This window comes from Clupea harengus, chromosome 6 (assembly GCF_900700415.2).
Source record: "Clupea harengus chromosome 6, Ch_v2.0.2, whole genome shotgun sequence".
Classification (NCBI taxonomy): domain Eukaryota; kingdom Metazoa; phylum Chordata; class Actinopteri; order Clupeiformes; family Clupeidae; genus Clupea; species Clupea harengus.
Genome location: NC_045157.1, coordinates 19,299,901 through 19,327,292, shown reverse-complemented (window position 1 = coordinate 19,327,292; position 27,392 = coordinate 19,299,901). Strand labels below are relative to the sequence as shown.

General features: G+C 46.5%; 1 protein-coding gene across 1 annotated transcript in view; it reads left to right on the top strand.

The window, feature by feature from the left end:
* Nucleotides 1–27,392, top strand: part of ankrd11 (ankyrin repeat domain 11) — a 121,226-nt gene that overhangs the window by 86,477 nt on the left and 7,357 nt on the right. The window contains exons 3-9 of the mRNA XM_031568620.2: nt 2,936–3,081; nt 10,270–10,408; nt 18,184–18,357; nt 19,564–19,764; nt 20,004–20,146; nt 20,244–20,391; nt 21,160–27,367. Coding sequence (XP_031424480.1) covers nt 2,995–3,081; nt 10,270–10,408; nt 18,184–18,357; nt 19,564–19,764; nt 20,004–20,146; nt 20,244–20,391; nt 21,160–27,367 — 7,100 coding nt within the window. The 5' untranslated portion in view covers nt 2,936–2,994. The remainder of the gene's footprint in view (nt 1–2,935; nt 3,082–10,269; nt 10,409–18,183; nt 18,358–19,563; nt 19,765–20,003; nt 20,147–20,243; nt 20,392–21,159; nt 27,368–27,392) is intronic.

Here is a 27,392-nt window from a genome sequence, read left to right as displayed (position 1 = left end):
CAAGTTTTGTGGAAGATCCATCTCTGTAAAGGAACGCCTGGTGCGGCATGAACAGACAGGGCAGTGTCAACAAGGCCTTTGGAATGTGAGTTTGTGTTTGTGTGTGAACGCGAGCTGGTGAATGGGGTTTGCAGGTTCAGAACCAGAGACTTGTCTCCAGCGGGCTCCATGACTGACTGTGTGAACCTCTGGAGGTAGGCTTGGCCTTAAAATAGTTTGGGGCACAATGTGCTGTTCCAGAACATGTGTGTGCTGTTCCAGAACATGTGTCTGTCGACCTACTTTAGTGGGAGTGTGGTGTGTGTGTGTGTGTGTGTGTGTGTGTGTCCATTGTACACTACACCACATTTGTTTGAAGTTTGTTTGTGCTCTATTTTATCTTGTGTGTGGGTGGGTTTGCTTAACTCTCATCAACACATGACCTTTCATCCAGTTTGAGGCAAGGGTGTGTGTGTGTGATGTGAGGGGACAGGGTGCAGGGAGGCATCTCAGTTTCCATTTGCCGGGAAAAGAGGAGAACAGTATTGCTCTCTACTGGGATGTGTGTGTGTGTGTGTGTGTGTGAGAGAGAGAGAGTGGGTGTGCGTGGTGCTGGCGGTGGGATATAAATAGCTGTCTTTGAATAGGAGAGCTGCAGAGGGAGGGCTGTGGCGCCAGGGCAGAGCTGAGTGCCAACGTTCCTTGGGAGGGAGAGAGAGAAAGAGAGAGAGAGAGAAAGAAAGGAGGAGGAGGGAGTGAAGGAGGGACAGAGAGTGCGATAGATGGAGGAGGAGAGGAGAGAGAGAGTGATGGTGGGTTGGGGCCCACTCCCTTTCCCAGCCCATGCAGCACTCTGGAGGAAATAAATAATGGAGGAGGAAAATATTGAGGAACTCTCTACATATCATTTATTCATGTTCCACTGAAGCAGGGGCCCTCCTCGAGAGAGAGAGAGAGAGAGAGAGAGAGAGAGAGAGAGAGAGAGAGAGAGAGAGAGAGAGAGAGAGAGAGAGAGAGAGAGAGAGAGAGAGAGAGAGAGAGAGAGAGAGAGAGAGAGAGAGAGAGAGAGAGAGAGAGAGAGAGAGAGAGAGAGAGAGAGAGAGAGAGAGAGAGAGAGAGAGAGAGAGAGAGAGAGAGAGAGAGAGACAGACAGACAGACAGACAGACAGACAGACAGACAGACAGACAGACAGACAGACAGACAGACAGACAGACAGACAGACAGACAGACAGACAGACAGACAGACAGACAGACAGACAGACAGACAGACAGACAGACAGACAGACAGACAGACAGACAGACAGACAGACAGACAGACAGACAGACAGACAGACAGACAGACAGACAGACAGACAGACAGACAGACAGACAGACAGACAGACAGACAGACAGACAGACAGACAGACAGACAGACAGACAGACAGACAGACAGACAGACAGACAGACAGACAGACAGACAGACAGACAGACAGACAGACAGACAGACAGACAGACAGACAGACAGACAGACAGACAGACAGACAGACAGACAGACAGACAGACAGACAGACAGACAGACAGACAGACAGACAGACAGACAGACAGACAGACAGACAGACAGACAGACAGACAGACAGACAGACAGACAGACAGACAGACAGACAGACAGACAGACAGACAGACAGACAGACAGACAGACAGACAGACAGACAGACAGACAGACAGACAGACAGACAGACAGACAGACAGACAGACAGACAGACAGACAGACAGACAGACAGACAGACAGACAGACAGACAGACAGACAGACAGACAGACAGACAGACAGAAAGAAAGAAAGAAAGAAAGAAAGAAAGAAAGAAAGAAAGAAAGAAAGAAAGAAAGGCAGGCACGGCACGCCTTGTCTGTGCCGACCCGCCACGCCTCACCGGATCAGGAGTCACCATTAAAAAAACAACACCCATGAACCACATCATTTACAAACCTCGTCTCACTGTGTGTGTGGGCAGGCCTGGCTTCACAAATTCTAACGTGCCAGGGCCTGGATTGTGTGCTCTTCCCAGCGTTAGCATGCGCCGTCTCCCAACGTGCTCGGTCAGGTACACCATGTTTATGTACCCCAACTGCAGACAACGCCCCAGCCCACCCCCCCCACAGGTCATTGCTCAACACAGGCACGTGCAGCAGCAGGGCGTGCCCCTCATCCCCCAGATATAGTGACTCTCCCAGCTGTCAGGGAGAGGCAGGGAGGGTGTGAAGGTTCATTCATTCCAGGGCGAATTACCTCAGTCACCTCCGTCTGTAAAATATGATCGCACCAGGCCCCGAACACCTGCAGAACTGTAACGTTCACAAGTCCTGCTGCAAATGTTAATGTGTTATTTTTGTGTGTGTGTGTGTGTGTGTGTGTTTCACGCCTTTTGTGGTGGCTGTGACCCTAGGTGTCTGGTCGTGTTCAGATGCGTGTGATGTTTATGTTTTGCTTTCCCTGTGGCACGTGTTGACTTTCCTACCTATGGGGTTATGGGCTAATGGTTAGTGTCGCTGGCCTACCTTGTGAAAGTGCAGATGTGGCCGTGTGACCTGTAATTGAGTTGCATTTAGCATGGCTACACTGTGCTCAGAATAAGCTGTGACAGTGGATATTTGTACACAGTATATACTTCAGCTAGTAGAGTATGCCTGTAGCTGTGCCTGTTTGCTGAAGCTATGGTAAAATAATTTTAATGATGATAATATATGATAATATAAAAATAATATACTGTATGTTGCCTGATGAACACTGAATAATTATTATTTTTAGAGACCTATACCCTTTAAAAAAACAATATTCCATCATGAACCTTGTTTCCCTTTAGATACAAATGCATATTGTATGTAGGGCTTCATGTGAGATTTGTCTGCTTCAATAAGTACGCTTGTATGTTGACTTACCTCTCTCTCTCTCTCTCTCTCTGTCTCTCGTTTTGTGACAGACGGTCGATGACGACGCGATGGCAGCGTGAATGAGGCTTGGCGTGGCAATAGCTGAACGATGCCCAAGGGTGGGGGTTCTAAAACCCCCCAGCTGGAAGACTTCCCACTCGGCACCGATATGGTGGAGAAGCAGGGCGGGAAAAAGGTGAGAAAGATGTGCCGCCGCACCGTCCTCTGGCACACCCGTTTATCTCTTCATTTCTGCCGTTTGTGAATCCATGTTGAGCACCTGCTGTATGCTATTCCACATTATATACACACACACACACGCACGCACACACGCACTCACTGTACTGTGTGTCTGGAGAGCAGCAGTGTCTGTGACCTACATCAGCTGTCCCTCCTCTCCGGCTCCAGCCTGGCTGGAACGCTGGGACGTGCTGTGGTCCTGCTGTGGCCTGGACTCACCAGGGCAGCACTCCACGCTCAGCTGCACGGGCCTGCAGATGCCCAAGAAGATTATTATTGTGAAACACAAGCGCTGCAATCTGCTATCCGGGGTTATAGGGTGTCTCTAGGGTGTATGCTCGTCTTGTGGAGTAGATACTGGTGTTGGTTTAGTTTCAAGTGTTTTTTACAGAATGCACACTTGTGTACTAGCAGTGTGCAGTTCTAGCATGTGGGAAAGGCTCGAGTTGTGATCCTGATTGTGATGTAGCTCGGTGATGGATTCTTCCACATGTAGAAAATGTAGCATCAGCTTATTAAGGCAAAAGAACTTCGCTTTAGCTGGCTAGCATGATTCGTGAGAACTTGTTTACTTGGTCTATGACTGCCTGCATGGTGTGTGTGTGTGTGTGTGTGTGAGAGAGTATGTTTGTTTGTTTGTTTGTTTGTGTGTGTGTGTGTGTGTGTGTGTGTGTGTGTGTGTGTGTGTGTGTGTACGCAGTTGTGATTGTATGTTTTGCATGCGTGTTTTTTTTCCTGTGGCAGTGGAGGCCTCAAGCAGACGCAGACTGATGAGGTCACTGTAATCTGCATCCCCTCCCTCCCTCCCTCTCTCTCTCTTTCTCTCTCTCTCGCCCTCGCTCTGTCAGCGTGGGTGTGTGAGCGTGTGTACAGCATTCTGGGCAGGATTGCATCAGACTGTAAGAAGGAGGGGAGAGAGATGGAGTAGAGGCAGGAAGGAGGGTGAGATAGTGTGTGAGAGAGACAGGGAAAGAGACTTTTGACTTTTAAAAACCTTTATTTAAAAAAACATCAAACACCAATAAAACAAATCAGCCTCCATTACCAGCTAAATGCAAGCCTATCGGAGAGAGAAAGAGAGAGAGAGAGAGAGGGAGGTAAAGTAGGAGGAAGAGAAAGCTAGAGCAGTGCTAGGAGACCAGGCAGTAAACATAGGTCTCGGATGAAGGCTGTTCTTTTCTCTCTTCTTTTTTTTTTTTTTAGCCAAATGGCGGCTCACAGCTGTTTTTTAATTCAGCTCCCTGTGTCTGTGTGTGTGTGTGTGTGTGTGTGTGTGTGTGTGTGTGTGTGTGCGCGTGCCTAGTTTTCTCCTCTTTCTTGCTCTATAGTCTTAAGCCTCTGACATGACTGAGAGTATGAGCGTGTGCGTGTGTGTCTGTGACCGTGGTTACATGGATTCGAATAACTGCCTTAGTCGGACTGAAATCGCATTATCTGTTTCATGTAAGCACCTTAGTCGGATCGTAGTCGGACCGCACATAGTCGGACTAACACCCCTGGATAACTCGATCCGATCCAGTTGATAGTTCGACTATTGCGGCATGTAACGGTGAATTGGATAAGGAACTGGACTTTGCGTCTTTGCGCATGCTCCCTCTCTCCCTGCCAGGTCGTGACCCGGAAGACGAAAGAGGGATAAGTTGTCTCAACTGTTCATACTAATGACACGGTTTTTTATGAATATCCTGCAGACTGTCTCACAAGCTTATTCTTGTTGATTATGAACAAACATAACAGAAGAGGTCCGAAGATATGAGCACCTTTACAACCCCTCCTTAAACACGTATAAGGACGTTCCACATTTTATTTGCTTAAAACAACAGCAGTACTGTCAAATCAGCTGTCACTCGGCTATTACCTGACCAAGGTTCCATGGCAATGTTCCGAAAGCCCATTTTTCCGACAGCCCACTGTTCCGAAATTGTGAGTACAGCAACGTGAACCACTATTGCCCACATGCACATCCCAATGAATCACACAATCATAAACATATAAATGCCTTTATTTCACAAGCATTAACTTGAATTCAGAATATTATTATACACACATGCATTTGCATCGCGATGATACAAAAATATTTGTATGATTGCCAACGCATGCATGCTTTGTTAGTGCTTGACAAGATCTGCGTAATGTCCTGCGACAATCTGCCGGTGATTTCCTTCGCATGAGTGGTAGCCTACCCCATATTCAAAACCAGAGTAGGCTAAGTTAACAAATATTGCCTAGGAAAAGTTATATGCGTGATAGCCCGGTGAGCGTCTCCGCTCTGCTGTGCAAACGAAATGCTTTGAGTGTTTTGTGCCACTTAAAATATTTCTAAATTTTGCCAGGGGGACTATTTTTCGGAATATTGAGATTTCGGAATATCGGGCTTTCGGAACACTGGGCCGTCTCCCCTGACCAATACCTGTCAAACTTGGTGATACTATTCACAACTAATTTGTCCTTCATTTTATCAAATATGATGAAATTTGGTATTGTGCCCGCGAGGCACGCGTGAGTTTAGTTGTGTTCAGTTATCTGGCGCTGAAAAAAACCACGAATAAGTACTGTTAAATCATAAAGCAAATCAGCTGTCACTCGGCTATTACCTGACCAATACCTATCAAACTCGGTGATACTATTCACAACTAATATGTCCTTCATTCTATCAAATATGATGAAATTTGGTATTGTGCCCGCGAGGCACGCGTGACTTTAGTTGTGTTCAGTTATCTGGCGCTGAAAAAAACCACGAAAAGGTACTGTCAAATCAGAAAGCAAATCAGCTGTCACTCGGCTATTACCTGACCAATACCTATCAAACTCGGTGATACTATTCACAACTAATATGTCCTTCATTCTATCAAATATGATGACATTTGGTATTGTGCCCGCGAGGCACGCGTGACTTTAGTTGTGTTCAGTTATCTGGCGCTGCCCTCTAAAGACAGAGACGTGACAGGTGGATCGAGATATTTTCCCGTAAATACCTTTACCTAAATACCTTTATAGACAACATCGATCATACACTCCCATTGCACTCAAACAACCACACTCAAACGAGGAGATATTGTATCAATTAGCCCAGAGGTCTTCAACCGGGGGTCCGCGACCCCCAGGGGGTCCGTGGAGGTACTGCAGGGGGTCCGCCAAATTATTTCATCTGAAGCATTTTTTCCCTCTTCCAAAAATTAAAAACGTCCAATAGGCCTACATAAACATAAACAGAACGTAAAAATTGCTTTCTATTCGTTAAAAATCATACATAGGCTACCCATGAGTCTTCACGCGATCATTTGATCACCATGGCAACATATGCACTTTTAGCTACATTTAGCTATCTGGTGCCAAAACACGTTACCTGCTTTAATCGTTTTGTAATTTCTCGGAACAAAAGCTCCACGTCAGACACCACTGATGGCGGTTCAGATTACCTACATTCAGAGGATGCCAACACCCCTTCCACGAACAGCCAAAAGCCAAACGGGAGAAGACACGTAAATATTCACAGAATTATCTGAAGTTTGCCTTGACCGATGGTGACGAATTACCAGTGTAACCACTACGTGGTTTGCCCTCCCGTGCTATCAAACGAAACTATAAAACCATCAAAGCTGCAACGAGACTTAAAGACAACCCATGCTCACTTGAAATAATTTTGAATTACCTGTTTAAAATCTTTTGAGGGCCAGCAGACATTGATGAGACAATCAGCCAAAGTGTGCGAGCTAACTTTAAAAGCCTCTTATCAAGTTGCATTACGTGTCGCTCAGACCAAACAGCCATACATAATTGCGGAAAGTTTAATATTGCCAGCAGCTATATGTGCAAAACAATGTTAGGGAAGGATGAGTACGTAAAAAAACTGAAAAGCATCCCAATGCTATTGATGAATTGGCAGCTGATGTGAGGGCACTACTAGTCGCAAAACTCCCAAAGGCAGATTATTTTGCACTACAATTTGTTGAATCCACCGATGTGTCAAACGACGCTCAGCTTTTAGCTTTTGTGATTTGTCGACCAAAATGAGATGCAGGAGGAATATCTATTCTGTAAGCAGCTGCCTGGACGTAAAACAAGTTCAGAGATTTTCAAAGTGATAGAACAATTTTTTCCGTGAACATGATATACCCTGGCCAAAATGTGTCGCGATGTGCACAAGAGCCATGTATGACGCACTGCATGCTTCATAGGGAGAATCTTGTTGCCAAAGACATGAGTGATGAATTCTCAAACGTCAGATCTCTCACTAGGTATGAGATATTTCATCCATACTTAAGCTTCTCAAGCTACTCAATTCTTTGTCCCTCCCTAATTGAATACAGAGTGATGGCTAACTGTAAGGGAGAAAAAATGTCAATAATAAACAGAATAAATTTAAACGAGTTGTGTGTCACAGATGATTTGCAATTATGTTCAAACATGTGTAGGGGAGTGTGTGTGTGTGTGTGTGTGTGTGTGTGTGTGTGTGTGTGTGTGTGTGTGTGTGACTGACACTTAGTTCCAAATAAAATATATGAATATCAGGCCCAAATTTGGGGCGGCGGGGGTGGGGGTCCCTGCTCAGTGTCTTTCTCAGCCAAGGGGTCCTTGGGCTGAAAAAGGTTGAAGACCCCTGAATTAGCCTATTATGTATTGTATTAATTGCACAGAGTTCCAGTGGCGCATGCAGCCGTACGCACTGTGCGTACCTTCTGCTACGCGAGAAGAAGAAAAATATATCATGAACGCATATTTATTAAAATGGGGAAACTATAAAATCGGAGTACAGACAACTAATGCCCAGCGTTGACGATGCAGATACAGAGCTGGAAACAGCTAAATGAGTTACGCAGTGAACTTTATCAAGCCCTGGAAAGTTCGGCAAATTTCTAGCCAAACATTCATTGCGTCCTGAAGGTCTTGTATCTATCTACGAAAAGACTGACTGGACTTGCTCTCATGAATATTCACACAGATTTGGAAATCGACAGCGAAGAAGTACTAAAACAATTTGATGCAACTGGCAGAAGGGCAATGCGTTTAGGCTGTAACCCATTATTTGCGCGCGTGTGTGAATGTGCGTGCGTTTCTCTCGCCTTTTATCTTTCACCTTTGAATAATGTAACTTATAAACACATCGGCCTGGCAGAAAGAAAGAAAGAAAGAAACAAACAAACAAACAAACAACCCAAGAGGCAACACTCATTTCTGGACCGATTAACAGACGCGATTCATGCTCAATCAACTGTTGTTGTTATTGGTAGTGGCGAAGAGGTCAAGCGGAAAGGGCTGTATCACCACTAGTTGTAATAAAAACAGCGCCACCTATCGTATCGGATATGACATGCTTTCGGCCAATGGTTCGATTTATTCACTGCCATGTACATTGGGATAATAGCACCTACCCTCGAAAGAAAGCATAGTCCGACTAAGCAAAGATTCGAATTATACCATCATGTAAACACACTGTGTGTTTTGTGTCCCTATGCAAGTGCCCCTTATTGGTCCGTCTCTCACTCAGTCTTGAGCGTCTCTCGGAAACCACCGCTGTAAACAAGACACAGAGCTGGTGTCACAACGACCTCAGACCTGACGAAAGAGAGCGAAGGGAAGACGGGAGTCTTTGCTTACTGTGGGAATGAGGTCTTCAGCGCTGGGTGCTCCATGCTTCCCCTCTCTTATCTGCTATGGACTTTCAGAGCTCAAACTGAGACAAAGAGCCCTTTAATTAGTGCACATTACCACAGACTCCAGGCCTGCCAACTGCTCAGCTGCAGGCCAGGTCTGCTAGCAGAGAGAGAGAGAGAGAGAGAGAAGGGGAGGTCAATGAGTTGTGCAAGTCTTATTCGGCTGGCTCAATTATGTTATCATGGTTGGGGCTGTTTGTGTGTTTGTTCGTATGCAAGTAATCAATGCAAAAAAACACGTCCATGTTGGAATGAACACAGACGTCCACATCAGTCGGTCTGCCATTGATTAGCATAAGGCTTCGTAAGAACTCATTTAGTAGATGGCCTTCCAGAGTGGTGAGAGAGGGACTACTCATCCTCTTAGAGATGTAGCAGACGTCAGGGTCGGTAGGTTCCAAAGAGGCCTCTGAACTGCCAGGCAGTCTGCTTTTTTTGTGCTTGGTTTATGATTGGCATGTAAGAGAAGGGAACTCCATGTACTTGTGTTTTGTGCGTGTGTGGGTGTATGAAGAAGCATGCATGTGTGGGTTTGGTGTAGACAGAAGGCTGGTGCCGGGACGGGCCCTGTATGGCCATCAGGGGGCCCCTGATGGGTTCCAGTTGCTGTGGACACAGTTGTGTCTCTCTCTCTCCCTCTCTCTCTCTCTCTCTCTCTCTCTCTCTCTTTCTCTCTCTGTCTTCCCCTCTCTCTCTCTCTCTCCTCCATCTGGGAAAGGCAACTTCTGTGGCTGTGGCGCCCAGAGACATTCCATGGAAAAGTCACGCTCTGCAAAGCCTCTAATCGCTGCACGTCTGCAGGCAGGAGCTTGGAGCTCTGTCCTCCTCTCAGCTTTGGGATGCACACACATACACACACACACACACACACACACACACACAATGTCTACACCGTATCTCACATACACACATGCTTAGTTCTACAGTCTGATGCTTTATCAAGCACTACTGTACACACCCACATGTGTCAGTCCCACGGTCTGATAAACGGTCAAACTGTTGTCTGTTCCTGTGCCTTATCTGCCCCCAGCCCCCGATCATTTTACCCCTCTCTTGATACCTTCTCCAAAATCTTCCCCCCGCCTCCGCACATTCAGTTGTCTGTGAAAGTGTCTTGTGTGGATGTGAAATTCCAGCCCATTGATGTTTTTCACCTTAGCTGCTTTCCCTCCATGCATAATTACCATAACTTTTTCCCTTCCGTTACGGATGGAATTTTCCAATGATAACCTGTCTGTCTTTGTGCTGTCAAGCCCGATACCGTTGCTAATTTAGGTAGCATCCATGTGTAGCACACAAACAGTACTGAGTCAGTTCCTTTTCATGTTATTGTCCCTGAAAAACCCCTCTTGCTTTCTGTGTTTTCTTTTATTATCTTTTTCTTTTGCACCATTTCCACCTGAGACTTAGTGAATTAGACTTGGCCTATCCATGTATGTAAACGCACATGCCTATTTACACCTGTACTTGTGTCTTATGCTCCATTGCAGGATAAAGATAAAGTCTCGTTGAACAAGACTCCCAAAGCAGACCGCGGCGATGGGGTCAAGGAGATGAAGGACAAAGCTCCTAAGCGCAAGCTTCCCTTCACCGTAGGAGCCAATGGAGACACGAAAGACTCAGACTCAGGTGAGCACCCCACCCCCCACCATTCTTACCCCAATCACTGATCTGAGGCCAGTTTGGCTGCTCTCATATCAGGCTTTTGAAATGCTGATGAGGGCCATTCACTTTCAAGAGTCAGTGGGGAAGTGAGGTTGTTGGCGGGGGGTTAGGTGAGGATAGTATGGTGGTGTGTGTGTGTGTGGGGGGGGGGGGGTGGTGTGTTACACCTCCACTCCCCTCCCCTTCCCTTTTTTCTCTTTTATTTCTGCGAAACAGGAAGCACAGTGCATGCTGGGTTGCTGGGGAGAGAAAGCTTCAGTTTATTTGTGTTGTGCTCGCGAGTGAGCTAGATAGAGTGGGACAGAGGAAATTATGGCTTTTTATGTGTCGAACACAGTGACCTGAGGAAAACTCTTCTGGGTAAGGACTCCAAATTCTTGGTTTTGCTAAAAAGAGAAGTGGCTTCCAATTTGGTAGTATGGTAAGTGCTGAATGATTTTATGAGGCTTGTTTGTTTGATCGCAGGGACAGTTGACATGCCAGTTCAGTTTCTGACACTTAGCTTTTTGAGGTAGCTTCTGTTTGGGTGCTGAGTCCTGTGTGAGGAGTTATTGTGTGTGTGTGTGTGTGTGTGTGTTGTGTGTGTGTGTGTGTGTGTGTGTGTGTGTGTGTGTGTGTGTGTGTGTGTGTGTGTGTGTGTGTGTGTGTGTGAGTTGGCTTGGGTATAGTCGAATCCAGGACAGGGACTTCCTTTTTTCCATTTGGTGTTCTGTCACACAGGGACATTTTGTGTTCTCCTGCTACCTCCAGGGCTAGGCAAACTTATTCCCTGCAGTGTGTGTGTGAGATCTGCCTGTCTGTTTAAGTGTAGTGCACAGTGTGTGTTGTGTGTGTATGTTTGATATGCTTGGTCTTTTTAGAAAGCTTTTATTGCTCCCGTAGTGTGATATGGCCGTTAGGCGTGAAATCCCCCCCCCCCCCCCCCTCCTATTCTTTTTTGCTTTATGTCCCTACCACCCCCTCCTCTCATCTCCTCTCCTCCCCTGCGTAGACAATGTCTTGAGTGTTCGTTGTTATGCTAATGCTGGGGTGGGGTCCCCTCCACTGTCTAACCACACGTCTCTTGCTCTGTCTCTCTCTCTCTCTCTCTCTCTCTGTGGATCTCACACGCACACCCCACCCTCTCCTTGCCCCCTGCTTTCACACTCAAACGCACAGGGAGGCTGTACTGTGCCCAACATGTTTGGATTAGCGCACGCTAATCCGGTCATGGCTGTTGTGTGCATTGTAGTGTTTGGGATTGGTGAGACCGGTGTGGCCGTTGGTCTGTGTCATTGTTAGTCCCCCTATGCTGCTTGGCACACACACACACACACACACACACACACACACACACACACACACACACACGCCCTGTGTGTCACCCTTGCCCTCTTCTCTATTTGAAAATTGTAAGTTGGCTTTGTTGAGTTTGTCTGTTATCACCTACTGTAATGTAGCCTCCCACGCTCATACTCACTAGAAAGATAACAGAGTGAAGTGCCTCAGTAGTGCCCAGCCCATTAGTCAGTTTGTAGACAGTAACAGCCTAGGCTAGCGCACCCTCCCTCTCCCTCTCTCTGTGGTCAAAGTCCAGCCTCGAGTGAAGGACTGACGGGCCTCTCTGACCTCGTCCTCTCCTCTGTCTGTCTCTCTGACCTCATCCTCTCCCCTGTGTGTCTGTCTCTCTGACCTCGTCCTCTCCCCTGTGTGTCTGTCTCTCTGACCACGTCCTCTGCCTTGTCTGTCTCTCTCTGTCCTGATGACATCATGCTTCTGTTATGCTGTCTCTGTCCTCCTCCCCTCACATCTCCCTGCATCCCTGAGCACAGCATGTTCACATGCCTGTGTGTGTGTGTGTGTGAGCAAGCAAGAGAGTTTTGTCTGTCTCAGCAGAAACGGCTTCTCGCTCTGTTTACACACACACACACACACACACACACACACACTGACCATCCTGTAATGTTGGCGATAGAGGCCCCAAGCAGACTCCTTGGTGATTGTGATTAGGTCATGACAAACAGCCCCGTGGAGCACTGGAACCTTCCCACACACACGCCTCAGATTTGCATGCATGTGTTTGAGTTACATATGTTTATGTTGTTGGATAGATCTGTTGGTAAATATTGTCCGTCCGCTCACCAGCATCTGGGACAATACTGTGTGTTATTATTTGTGTAGCCTTGTGTAATGGTCAGGGGTGGTTTCAAAATGTCTGCCACCCTAGTCCTCTGTGCTCATGTGATGCATGCACAGGGGTGAAATGGGAGGCAAGGTCGACCTACTCTTGCTGCATGTCTTGTGTGTGTGTGTGTGTGTGTGTGTGTGTGTGTGTGTGTGTGCACGCGCTGCAAGTTTCTGCAGCTTTGCACTTGGCAACAAGGTGCATAATTGATAGGCAGGGTATTTTTGTAGAGGCACTTCTGCCTGCTCTCTGTGGCACGCTGTTGCTGCTGTATCTGTGTGTGTGTTCTGCAGTGCATATGAGCCTCAGCCAATCTGCATTTTCAGGGTGTCTGTCTGTGTGTGTGTGTGTGTGTGCCTGTATGCTTGTGTGTGTGTGTGCCTGTATGCTTGTGTGTGTGTGCCTGTGTGTGTGTGTATGCTTGTGTGTGAGCGCAAGAGCTCTGTGTGCTGCAGCTACCCACACATGCTTCTCAGGGTAGAAAGTTCCTACTTTTATTTCACATGTAAGCAAGCCAGCTTTGTATTTGCACTTATGTAATGATAAATCCTATCCCTGGAGTTGACAGAGTATTGTATAAGATGACTACAGTGTACGATATGTAGCATTAACAAAGGTTTCAGTTTTAATCTAGCAAGCCCTAGCTGTGGTTTGGAAGCAAACATTGATATACTCTACTCCCCTCTCCCTCATGAGCAATGCTCTCTCGCTCTCTCTCTCTCTCTCTCTCTCTCTCTCTCTCTCTCTCTCTCTCTCTCTCTCTCTCTCTCTCTCTGCCATCTCTCCATCACTCACTCCTCTCTTTCTCTCTCTCTTTTCCTCTCTCCATGGCTCTCTCAGGAGTGGGTTGGCTGATAAGAGACAGTAATATGTGCTGCTCTGCTTCTGCTGCCCACGCTTTGCTAAAGCTGGAAGACACACACACACACACACACACACACACACACACACACACACACACACACACACACACACAGTATGAGCCTCCCTAGCTGCAGGCAGGCCAGCCTCAGCATAGCCTCCTCTCTGTCTGTTGCATCTCTTCAGACGGATGGGCTCCATCTTTGGGCCTTTTTTAGACTGCGGTGCGAGGTAAGACGAGCCTACCAGACACAGTCAAATTCAGGCTATTCATCTGTCACAGACCGGCGGATGTTTTTCTTACAGTGCTTTATCCGTCTACAGGAAACTTGTGATGTATGCAAAGTTATGATTTAGTCCGTGGTCTCTGATGTTATTTAATGTATATATGCAGCCGGGGTTTTGAACCCTGGAGATGGAGAGGCCAGTTAGGCTTGAGTTGGTGGTATGTTTTTACAGCAGAGGCTTCCCTCTTTTCTTGTCTGTCTGTCTGTCTTTCTTTCTCTCTCTCTTCTCTCTCTCTCTCTCGCTCTTTCTTTCGGCCTCCGTCACACGTTTCATCTCTTCTCCGAGCCGTGCACAAACTGCCATGACACGACATCCTGTGGGCTCTTCCTGTCCCTGAACCTTCATTTCCTGTTTGCCTTCTCTCCCTGGGCATTGCTCTCTTGCTCTCTCTCTGTCTGTGCCTCTCCCACTCCCCCGTCACACACACACACACACACACACATACGCGCACGCGCATGCACGTACACACTGTCCTTCATTGTGTCCTTTGCTCATTCTCACTTACACACAGATGTTATCAAGGGACAGAGCTGTCCCTGTCCGTCATCCACGCTGCCATTCTCCTTCAGACCTTGAGATAGGCCTCAGAAAGAGGCCATGTGTGCCCCTGTCCCCCTGTGTGTCGGCCAATGAACAAAGGCAGGCTAGGAGTGGATCTCCAGGCTGACCATGGGAAGTCCCCTCCCCCTCCTTCTGCGGGCCCCCACCCAAGAGCTTGACCCAGATTCAGCCTCTTCTTCAGCCAAGGAGGCCCACACCACGCTTCCAAACAAGCACACATTCATCACACACATACACACACACACAGGCAATTTACTGAGCAACTCCCACTCACCAGGCACCATCACACACACACACACACACACACACACACACACACACACACACTGTAACAGAGAAAGCCCACTGAGCATCACTAAACAATGTGAAAGACACGCACGCACAGTAAACAAGTGCCTGCTGCACATACAAAGGCCCTTACTGACCCGCAGCACGGCATATGCTTATGGTTGGGCTCAAAACACGTGTAGCTTCTAGCTCCCCCAAGCCTCTATTCATTTTACATTTAAGGACTGCCAATGTCTACTTGAGTGTTGAGAGTGTGTGTGTGTGTGTGTGTGTACCAGGGCTGGGGTGTGAGGCCTGCTCTGACAGGCCCTCATAGGTCCTCTCTGCCTCTGTGATTAGTGGATTGAGCTCACACCCCCGTCCCTTCTCATTGGACGACGGTGCAGGAACCACCTTCATGGTGACATTGTCTCTCCTGCAGTTTGTTGTTGTCGTTATTTGCCTTCTTCCTCGTCAGTTTCCCTGTGCCGCGGTGAGCTCGCCACCTAGCCAGCTGGTCCGGTCAGAGTGGTTTGCCTGAGAAGATATGCAGGAAGGGGGGGGGGGGGAACAAGTCTAGTCACCCTAACTCATGGAAAACTATTGTGGAGGTGGAGTTTTCTGTTGTCTGTGAGCTCATACCATAGCCAGCCAACCCCTGTACAATGTGCTCATATGACTGGGTCTGACTTCAATTTAAATAGATACAACAACTCCTTAGAGTGTGTGTGTCTGTGTGTGTGTGTGTGTGTGTGTGTGTGTCTGTGTGTTTGAAAATATGCGCCAGTTCTTTGCATGAACTTTGATCTTGGAGCTACAGAAGCCCACAGAGGGCTTTTAGTCACGTAAACGCTGGCCCTGGGCACCTTTGTCAGACAGCATTTGGCCTTCTGGACGCCTAATGAGTTTATAAAGTATCATTATATAGCAAAATAATGACCAAATTCTTCTGCTCTTTTCTTGTTTGTGATTTGTATGCAACCTGGACTGGTTCACAAGTCTGCTGCAGAGTCTGGTTCCTAACTACCCCATGAGCACAGTCTCAAGGGCCTGTTGTGTTCCCTGTGTTGTTTTTATACAGCTTGTGTGTTATTTTCTATGGAATGGCATTTAATGTGGCGCTCAAAGCTCTGATGTCCTTACTTTCCATAATTAATTAGAGGCCCTGGTGTGTCTGCAGGCTTCTCGTTTATGTGAAACCGTTGTGCCCTGGCATTTCCAGTGCCCGGTGTCTTAATTGCATCCCTTGTAATCCTCATGGAATGCCACGCAGCCGTTGCCCTGCTGTTTTGCAGGTTTTGGCCTTGTTTTTTAGGATGTAATTTACAAATTGGACACACAACCACATGCACACACACACTTAAACATTATTCATATGAGCTTGCTGAAGTGTTTTATTTATCATATGTCTTGTCCACCTGTCACGTTTAACTTCTATAAGGCTGTAGTCGCATTTGTTTCATAAAAATAAACTCCGTTAAGCAGCTTTAAGAATATTTTATCCTTGGTTCAGTAAGAAATTTGACCATAGCTTGTTTGTTAGCCGGCAAGTTTTATTTAGTCTTCGTCACGAGCAGAGCTTTCATATATGCACACAAGAGGTGAAACGGTAGCATCCTGTTCCCTCACCAAGAATCCTTTCTCCAACCCAAAAGCAAAGCATATAGATTTACAACCTAACCTGCGATGACCAACTGACCAATCACATGTTTGTGAAACACGGGCCAACACCTCTCCCAACTGTCACGATGATGTTAAAGGTCTGGGATATGCCTCTTTTAACACAGTGTAGAACAATCATAAGGTGCTGAATGTTTCAGCACTGTGTTGCTCACCACAGGCATGCGTACAGTAGCATTCCTGAAGAGGTTCTGCTTTGTACAGTATGTCTCTGTGGTGTAGAAGGTGCTGCACCAACTCAGGGCCATTCTATGCCCAACAGAAGTCTGCCAGCAGGTCGATATCATGCCAACCCTGGTGTGCCAGGAACCAAGGCCTCATTAGAGTCAGCAGAGTAGATGTTTGTGGAGTTGCAAAAGGTTTTCTAGATGGTACAGATTAGACCTGTCGACCCCAAAGCTGCCCCTCACTCATTACTGTGCTCGGTGCCGTTTTCTCTCTCTCCCTTGCTCACTCGCTCTCTTTCTCTTTTTTCTCTTCCCTATGTGAAAGGAGATGGAAAAGCTAGCTCTGCGAATTTTTTATTTTTTTTAGTCCTCTTCACTTCCACCACCTGAAAACATGTCAAGACGACCGCTCCTGCGGTTCACACTCTTCCAGTCTGAATCAAAAGAATGTGTTCATAAAGACCCTGTGTGCGCGTGTGTATGCTTGTGTGGAGGGTGGGCTTGGGGGGGGAACATATCAAGCGTAAGTATTTACAGATGTTAGTGAGAGTTCATCAGCTCAAACGATGGAAAAAAAGGGTCCCTGGAAAGCGTTTAGGCGACCGGAAGCCAAATTTCGACATGTCTCCTCTTACCATAAATTAAGCTTGTGACCTTGAGCAAATTGCTATGTTGAGAGAGTAACGGCCTATTTGGGCTTCTAGCTTCTAGAGCTTGTAGCTTACACGGGTGCATGTGTCTATTGGTGCTGATGTGTTCACATTTGCCCAGCAGAGGATTTATCTTTTTGTCAAAAAAAATAGTGATGCACAGTGGTGTCAGTTGTAGCACGTGTAAGTGCTTGGGATTGTTTGTGCCTCAGTGAGCACGCAGTGAGCGAGTATTTTGGTCTGACGTTCATTCTTGTCATAGTCTCCCGCCCCCCTCCCTCCTTCACCCCACAGTGCTTTATGGAGGGGTGTGTATGCTAACGCTACGACGCTGAAAATAATTGATGGGCGTGCCTGCAAAGAACAGCTGCTTTTGTCCTGAGCCTCACCAGTGTAGTGACCTTGCCTCTACCACGTTGAAATGGAACACCAGCCATTTTGTAATCGCTGTCCCACTGCCAAGTCACACCCCTCAGAGCAATGCATACACAAACACACACACACACACACACACACACACACACACCACACACACACACACACACACACACACACACACACACACACACACACACCCACGCACACACAGACATACAGGCGAATCAGCTCAGCAGCACAGTGTGCCTCCCTCCCCTGTGGGGTTGCTGGGTAATGGCATACTGTGTGTTTTCCGCCGGCACCGGGCATTGGGACCACTGTTTGGATGCTGGTGTGGCGGGAGGGTGAGGGGAATTCACCTGGGAGTTCTGGGTTTCACTTGACCTTCAAAAATGTCCAGGGACTGCGAAAGGCACCACTTAGTCAGTCACATGTAGAAACAACACACACACACACACACACACACGCACGCACGCACAAAGGCTTCACTCTTGGAAGGAAGTGAAAAAGGTCACATACCTCTGACATTTAGTTAGTAGGTGAGATCCTGGAGCTAGGGAACTCCTGGATGAATTTTAACTGGATGTAAACGATGGTTAAGTAAATGGGCAGTGATCCATGCCTACACTGTGTGCGTGTGTGTGTGCACGCGTGTGTGTGTGTCTGTCCATGTTCTTAAAATGCACAGTGCTCTTATGGCTCCTTCTCCTCTCCCTCCCACAGAAAAACAAGGTCCGGAGCGGAAGCGTGTTAAAAAGGAGCCCACCAACACAAGGAAGCCCAGCCTACCCTTTGGGATGGGCAAGCCAGGGATCCGGGCTGGGTACCCCCTCTCAGAACGACAGCAGGTGGCCCTGCTCATGCAGATGACTGCCGAGGAGTCAGTCAACAGTCCAGGTGCGTGTTTGTCATGGGCACCACGTCCCACAGGGGCACAGGGAGGGGTTGGCGCAGAGAGAGAGTGGAAGGAGGAGTAGGGTTGTCTGCGTGTGTGCCACTCTCTCCGGTCCCCCCATCATGGCTGTGTGTGTTTGTCTTTCTCGCTCTCTCGCTCTTTCTTTCTCTCTCTCTCTCTCTCTCTCTCTCTCTCTCTCTCTCTCTCTCTACCATGCACATCAGGCTCTTCATTTAACCCTGACCATACAGCTTAATTAAAATTCAATTTTACAAGATGGTCCTTATCAGTACCCATTACATCACCGAAATGGATTCTTTACCTTTAATCCATTGTTGTTCTTGTTGTCGTGCCAGGATGCTTACAATGGCCTCATTGAATGGAACACATTCTCACTGTCATTCGTTTGTTTGTTATTTCCCAAAAATCTCCATCTTGAGTTTCTTAATTGGTACGGTCTGTTTCGAAATCTCATTTTGGGGGCATTAGGGAAATGAAAGTTTGCAAGCGTTTGTCCAGAGTTGCATTAGCCTGAAAGCGTCTAATGGTACAATCCGAGCTTTTGGCCAAACCACAGACTATCCGGAGCTTAGGAGCTGTGTTTATTTCTTATCTCAAAAATGCATTCTTCTATTAGATTTAGCATTTCCTGTTCCAGTGCTGATACTTCAGCATGTTGTAAAACCAAAACAGAACAGGATCTGATTGAAAAAGGGACAAAACACTTGTCCTGCCACTGTTATGATTTACTGGGTTAAATCTGAACTGTGAGTTGGAAAAGCTCAATGCAGTAGAATGGAAAATAGTGTCTGGCTAGTCAGGTTTGTAGTAGGAAACTGAAACTGGGAGTGTGAAGGGGGACACTGTTGTTTACACCTAGAGCACAAAGCACAGATTAAGTTGAGTTTGGCATAGCAGTAGGAGCAATGACCTACAAACTCAATATTGTAAATGTGATTAAGGATTTGGTTTAATCTATAAAATGTGATGGAACTAGCACAGGCACTGTGAGTGTAGACATTTCCTCTTGTTTTACGACTTGGTCAATACTGCCCCCTTCTGGTTCACAAGGAGACAGTCAATGCTATATGATTTCATTAATGTGTATTGCAGATGATTGCACAGGCATGTGCTGTTGTGATACATTGGTCCCTGTTGAGGATTTGTGTTGCGTTGTTGACGCCTTTTTTCTCCCCTCTTTTTTCCAGACACCACACCAAAGCACCAGTCGCAGTCCAGTGGGGGCCAGAAGGGAACGCCAAACTCTGCCTCTAAAACCAAAGACAAAGTGAACAAGAGGAACGAGCGGGGCGAGACGCGGCTGCACCGGGCCGCCATCCGAGGGGAGGCGCGCCGCATCAAGGAGCTCATCAAAGAGGGAGCTGACGTGAATGTAAAAGACTTTGCAGGTGAGCAGAGATTCCACCTCATTATGGGTTGCTTCTATTGTTTTGGGGTTTAGAGGAGGTTCTGATTGTGGTGTTGTGCAGAATATTGAGCAGCACTGAAAACAACACAGCGTCAAATGACATGCTGAAATATCACTAGGATGATAGAAGGACACTCATAGTAATAATCAAAGGGGGAGAACATTGTTAGATGTGCTTTTGTGTTCGCTAATATTGTGCTATATTGTGGTGTTTTGTAGGCTGGACTGCACTGCATGAAGCATGCAACAGGGGCTACTATGAAGTGGCCAAGCAGCTGCTGGCAGCCGGCGCAGAAGTCAACACCAAGGGTGGAGATGACGACACCCCTCTGCATGACGCATCCAACAATGGGCACTTCAAAGTATGTATGAGTTCTGAAGGTTTTTTTGTTTTGTAGGATTTTTTTTTAAGCATTTAACTTATTTTAATACTAAACCTCTGCCTGGCGCATTTTACAGGTGGTGAAGTTACTGTTGCGATATGGAGGTGATCCTTGTCAAAGCAACAGGAAAGGTGAAACGCCGTTGAAGGTGGCAAACTCCCCAACTATGCTCAATCTCTTGCTGGGAAAAGGCACTTACACCTCCAGTGAAGAGAGCTCTTCTGGTGTGTACTAGAATGTTTCTTGCTATTATTATGCATTACTGATACTTATATGATGTTTGTGATGTAGTAGTGATATTTATGATATTTTGAACTCTATAACAAATCAGTAAAAATCCCTTCATCTGCCAAGTCATTGCTGTCTTTACTCTTTACTGTTTTTTAGTGCTGTCAGTTTAGCGCGTTATTAACGGCGTTAACGCAAACCCATTTTAACGCCGTTAATTATTTTATCGCAAGATTAACGCGAGAGATTTTTTTTTTTTTTTTTTTTTTTTTTTTTAGATTAACGTTCTTTTTGGCCTCGCAAACTGTGTAGTAGGCTAACGTTACGGTTTGAGAGTGAATGGAAAGTTTACTTTTAAAAGTTGTGTTGTGCAAAAGAAGCAAGCTTCACTGTTGTCTGAAAATGTCAACAGGCAGCTGGCTGAAAGCAAAGAAGTAGTAGGCTTTACTGAAATAGTAGTAGTTTACCTGAAATTTTATTTTGTACCGCCCTATTTGGCAATGTTGGTTTTCAATAAAATAAAACATTTGCATAAAGCAAGCCAATTCACTTTTCCATGTTGATAAGGGCATTAAAATAAAAATAAAATGATGGAAAAAATAAATAAATGAAGGGACATTTAGAATAGATACAAATTTGTGATTCATTTTGAGTTAACTATGACATAAATGCGATTAATCGCGATTAAATATTTTAATCGTTTGACAGCACTACTGTTTTTGCTTTGTACTGAAGGTTAATTGAAAAAATCTTTATCTGTGCAGAATCCTCGGAGGAAGAGGATGCTCCTTCGTTTGCCCCATCGAGCTCTGTTGACGGCAATAACACAGACTCAGAGTTTGAGAAGGGCATGAAGCTGAAAGGGAAGAGCCTCGATCCTCCCAAGTCAACAACCACCACACCCATCAAGGATGAATACGAGTTTGATGAGGATGATGAGGAGGAGCGCGTCCCGCCTGTCGACGACAAGCACCTACTCAAAAAGGACTTCCGCAAGGAACCTGTCGGCAAGCCCAACAGCTTAACCGCGATACCCAAGACGGAGGTCAAAACCTATTCCAAAACCAACTCGCTAACACCAAAGAAGACTGCGCGTCGCATCATGTCAGACAGCAACAGCTCAGACGAAGACGACCGCACTTTGTGTTTCACCCCCACACCCACGCAGCGTCAGACGACGCCGGCCACCAATGCCAAAAGCCGGGACTCAGCTGCGCTCAGCTCCAAGCAACAGCAGAAGGAAAAGAGCAAAGTTAAAAAGAAGAGAAAGAAGGAGACCAAGAGCAACGCCAGCAAGGAGGTGCGGTTTGGCAAAGTGAACGACAAGTTCTGTACCTCAGATTCAGAGATTGGAGACTTGGAGAGCGAGGACGACAAGGGCTCTTTGCAGAGCTCGAACTGTTTAAAGGACTCTACTGCCCTGAGCCTTAAAGAGTCGTCCCTTTTCAGCTCGCTCTCCGCCTCCTCCTCATCCTCCTCGCACGGGAGCATAAGTTCGCAGAAGCTGACACAGTCTCTAGCTGAGCAGCATCCGAAACAGTGGAGGACTGATGGCTGGAAGACGGTATCCTCGCCAGCATGGTCTGATGTCAGCTCGCTTTCAGACTCTGTCAGAGAGAGGCTCTCCAGCGAGTCGGATTACTCCTCTGCGGACTCGAGTGTGGAGTCTGTAAAACAGGTGAAAAAGAAAGTCCCGGACAGTAAAAAGAAAAACAATGCACACGCCAGTGTGATAGACAAGAAGAGTTCAGACTTTTATAAGACCTCCAACACGGATGGAACAGTCTCAAAAGCAGACAAAGACGGCAAAGTGTTAAAGAAGCATAAAGTGAAACACAAACATAAAAACAAAGAGAAGGAGAAAGCCCCCAGTCTTGTGCTTAATCAAGACATGAATGAAAAGTTTGTCAAGAGTTTTTCCTTTGACTTTGACGATTCTCGGCAAAAGTCACTCATTGTTGAGGCAGAGTCTACGTCTGAGAATAAGGTGAAGCTTTCTAAACATGATAAAGACCATTTTAAGAAAGAGGACCGGTTGTCTAAAGGTAAATCTGAGGACAAAGAATGGACTGGAAAGGAGGTACAGAGGGGCAATAAAGAAGAGAAATCTAAAAAGACCAGGGAGTCTACCAAGGAGAAGGCTGGCAAAGAGGAACGGGACAAAGTGATAAAATCTGAAAAGGAGAGGGGCATCAAGGACAAAGAAAAGCCCAAGGAAGAGAAGCAGAAAGTCCACAAAGATGAGAAAAAGAAGAAATCCAAGGATAAGTCCTCTAAACCTGATAAAAAAATTGAACTTAAAGAAGAGAAACATTTTAAATCTGAGAAGGAGAAAAGTTCCAAGGAGGAAAAGGAAAAGTCAAAGAAAGACAAGGTGCTGAAGGAGGAGCCAGACTACGAGGAGTATGATATTAAAAATCATTTTTTAGAGGACACCAAACTCAGCCCCTCAGACGATCCCCACGACCGGTGGCAGTCAGACCTTTCCTCAGATTCCCTTTATGGGGATGGAGAAGACAGCTGGGACACTCCAGTCAAGGAATACAAAGACTATAAGGCAAACAACACTGTCAAACTGACTGTGGAGACTGTGGTAAAAGAAGAAAGCCGAGATCGAAAAAAGGAGAACAAAGTTAAGGACAAAAAGTCAGATCACGGGGATAAGCGCTCAGAGAAAGACACCACAACTAAGAAAAAAGAAAAAGACTCCTCTGAAAAAGTCAGTGAAAAGAAAAAGGACTGGACTGATAAACAGAAACTGAACTCCAGCTACTCAGAAAAAGAGAAGAAGCGAAAGGAGGGTACGGAGGTTGTCAAAGATAGGAAGGAAAAGGATTCAGTCAATGTCAACAGAGACAGGAAAGACTCTTTTGAATTCTCTAAAGAGAGGAAAGACTCCAAAACTAAAGTGGAATCCATGAGAGATGAATATGGAGGGGAGTCCTTTTTCAAAGACAAATCTGAGAGTGAAACCACTGGCAAATTAGATCTCAGGGAGAGAAACCACTCTGGCAAGGAGAAGAAAGGGGATGGAGTGGAGAAGAAAGAAAAATTAAAAGGAGAAAAACACAAGGACAAGCCAAAAGACAGAAGCCAAGACCAGGAAAAGGAGAAGACTGATAGAAGCTCCATGGAAAAAGTTATCAAGGAGAAAGACCCTGACAGAAGCTCCAAGGAAAAGAAGGAGGGAGCAAAAGACAAACACAAAGACTCCCATAATAAAGACAAAGAACGCAAAGCGTCATCGGATCAGAGTAAAGACAAGAAAGAAAAGGTCTTGCTGGAAAAACATATTGACCGGGACAAAGAGTTCCTAGAGCTGAAAAAGGAGGAACGAAAACCTGAGAAGAAGGAGAAGACATGGTACAAAATCGAAGACATCTTCACAGATGAGAGTGAAGATGAGGATGACGACTACAATGGGGGTGTGGCCAAATTGAGCGACTCGCTTAGTCTGTCAGACTGCCACCGAAAAGACTCAACTCCTGACGTGGATGAGTTAGACCACTTCCAAGCTGAGAAACATAGGAAATATTCTGCAGATGTGAAGCAGCACTCCACAGACAAACAGAAAGACAAGGAGCATAAAGAAAAGAAGAAAGACAAGGCCTCATTTGATGCTGGGAAAGAAAGGAAGGGCTCCTTGGAAAAACACAATAAAGATAAAAAGGATAAGGAGTCGGCAGATGCGAAACACAAAGATCGCAAAGACAGAATATCAGTGGACTCAAATCAGGACAAGAAAAATAAGCAAAAACTTGTGGACAAGAGAGAAGTCATTGAGGAGAAGGGCAAGAGTAAATACAAAGATAAGCAAGACCACCTGAAAGACCGAAAACCGTCCAAAGGGAGTGGTGAGACTGAGAAATCATTGCTGGAAAAGCTTGAGGAGGAGGCCATGAATGATTACAAAGATGACTCCAATGACAAACACAGCGAGATCTCATCCGACAGTTTCACAGATAGAGGCCACGAGCCAGTGCTTAGCAGTTTGTATGACTCTTCCACCATCAGCTCTCTTGACATCACAGAGGAAAGAAGAGACTCCCTGTCCATTACCAATCCTCAGGACAAGTTCAGAGAAAAAGAGAGGAATAGACACTCGTCCTCCTCCTCATCCAAAAAAAGCCATGATAAGGAGAAGGACAAAATCAAAAAGGAAAGAGGAGACAAGAGAGACAAATCTGAGGAAATTAGAGAATGCTATGGTCGCAGAGAAAGCTTACCCTATGAGAAAGAACCTATGCCACTGGAAGCTGATCCTTACACCTTCCCATTTGGGGCCAAGACAGATGGAGAAGATGATTTTGATAAGACTCTGGAATTTGAAAAGGAGATGTCCAAAAAGGCTGATAAAGATAAGGCAAGCAGTATAATCAGCAGTGACAAGATTAAAGACAAAAAGAAAAAGGAGAAGCATAAGGAGAAGGTGAAAGAGGAGAAGCATAAATACTCAGATAGTTTTGGGACATTCAGGCACTCCAAGGAAGATCTGAAATCTGGACTAAAGGAGAGCCCTCAGGTGACCAGTGTGAAGGAAAAGTCTAAAGAAGACAGTCCAAAATATGATCCCAAAATCAAAGAACGAAACAAGGACATCCTGGACAAAGACAACAGAGTGGACTATGGCAAGGTGAAGGTCAAAGAAGAGATTGACAAACTCACTCCCACATCCAAAGACACTGCTCGAAAAGACAGCCGTCCTCGTGAGAAACTGCTGGTTGATGGAGATCTCAGGCTGACAAGCTTTGGTCAAATGCTCAGTTTAAAAGACCAAGAAGTGGAAGAGCGTCATAAGAAACACAAAGAGAGGATGAAACAGATGGAGAAACTGAGACACAGATCAGGTGACCCTAAACTCAAGGACAAAAACAAGACAAGTGAAGAACTGAAGAAGAATCGTAATGACCTGTCCTCTAAAAAATCAAGCTCTCTGGAATCTGCATTGAAAGAGAAGAAACTCAAAGATGTTGGTCTTCCACCTCAAATTATGTCGCCTGATAGAAAGTCCCAGCCATTGGACAGTCAAAACTCAAAGGACTGGCTAGCTGGTCATCAGATGAAGGAGAATCTTCCTGCCTCCCCGAGGCCTGATCAGAACAGACCAACAGGAGTTCCCACTCCCACATCAGTGATCTCTTGCCCTAGTTATGAGGAAGTCATGCAGACTCCACGCACCCCATCCTGCAGTACAGAGGATTATCCTGAAATTGTGTTTGAAGACCCCTCTGTGAATGCCTGCTCACCATCTTTCTTTGACAGGTATTCTAATTCATCTCTCAACTACCAAGAGACCACCTGCCTCACCCCAGCTAAAAATCTTCAGCTTCCACTGGTTAGGCGGTCTGCATCTTGTGATGTTAGAAGACCTCTGGAAGAGGAGTTCAAGGCAGAGGCAGACAAATTCCCTCGATCGCAGAGTGCCTCTGGCGCTGCTGAATACGAGTCATCTGCCTCCTATCCTCCTGAAGACAAGCTTGACAGACTTGTCTGTCCGTCTCCTCCTTACTTCTCTGCTCCCATTGAAATGCTTTCGCCGAGGCCAGACTCATCCCAACACCTGCCAGATGGATCCTCATCGAATGCTGTTACTGAAACAGAGCACCAGACAGACAACATTTACAGCAACTTCCTGCCAAACCCCTCAACTCCAGTCCACAGACCAGATCCCCAAGAGCCATGTCTAGACATTGCTGCTCCGCCAACCCCTGCTCCTGCAGCTCTGCCTCCCATGGACATTGATGATATCTCAGAGCCTCCCCAGAGTGAGCCCAGGCTGTTGCCATCAGACCCAGTCAGTGGGAGCGATTACCTGCCCCTTGTTGTTGAGGATCCAGAGGTGGAGGATGAAGAAGAAGAGGAAGAGGAAGAAGATGAACCTAACGAGGAGGAAGATGACAGAGATGATGATGATGATGATGATGTAGAGGATGTTGCAGAGGGCGAGCATTCTGAGGAGAAAATCATTCAGTCCACCGAGGACCGACCATTCTCTCCAGGAATTGAAGATTCCCTGAAAAAGAACTGGCCCGAGTCTCCAGACAGGACCGATGCAGAAATACTTCCGGTGACACCTACCCATCCACCTGTCAGCATTACAGAGAACCCCTGTGACCAAGCCTTGAGCTGGAATCCAGTGGTTGGTTTGAAATCACCTCAGTCATCCTATGCTGAAGTAGAAGCAGCGGTTTCGAAGATCAGCAGCCCATTCCACCACTCAGATGCTGACCTACCGCACATCCCTGTTCATCCATCAGTGACACCACCATATTCTGCTTATCAAAGATCTTACAGCTCCCCACACGATGATGAGACTGAGTATGATGCTCCTAAAGAGGCAGTGCATGACCTTCCATCACCCAAAAGTCCTGTACCAGAACCCATGGAGCCTGAAACAAACTATATGGCATCATCCTCTACAACACATATTGAGTCCTTCTTTCCAGATTGCAAACCCAGCATGGAGGATGATCAGCTTCACACAGAGCCTCCATGTGTGACACAAGAGAACAGACTGGAGACTCTCAGCTACCCTGCTGAGGATACTATGGCCCCTGCAGTCAGCCATGAGCCTGTGGTGCCTTGGGCAGACCCATTCTCCGCTGCAGTGGACGAGCTGGGACCATTCTCTCTCCCAGATCTTCCATTCCCAGAGAAAGGAATAACGGAGCCTGTATTAATGGACCCTGTGCCAGCAGAACATCCCCATCCAGGAAATCTAATTAAGCCAGAGAGAGCCTTGGAAGCCAGAGAGGAAGAGCCTGAACTCATGGAAGTAGACTTGCCAGAACTGGCCAAGTCACCATGTTCACCAGTTTTGGCTCCACCTGAAGCTTCTCAGGATTCAGTGTTCACTCCACATGAGGGTGAATACAGATCTGAGATGGAGCTAGAGCCTGAGCCTGAGCCTGAGCCTGAGCCAGAGCCTGAGCCTATGCTTGAGCCTGAGCTTGAGCTTGAGCCAGAGCCAGAGCCAGAGCCAGAGCCAGAGCCTGAG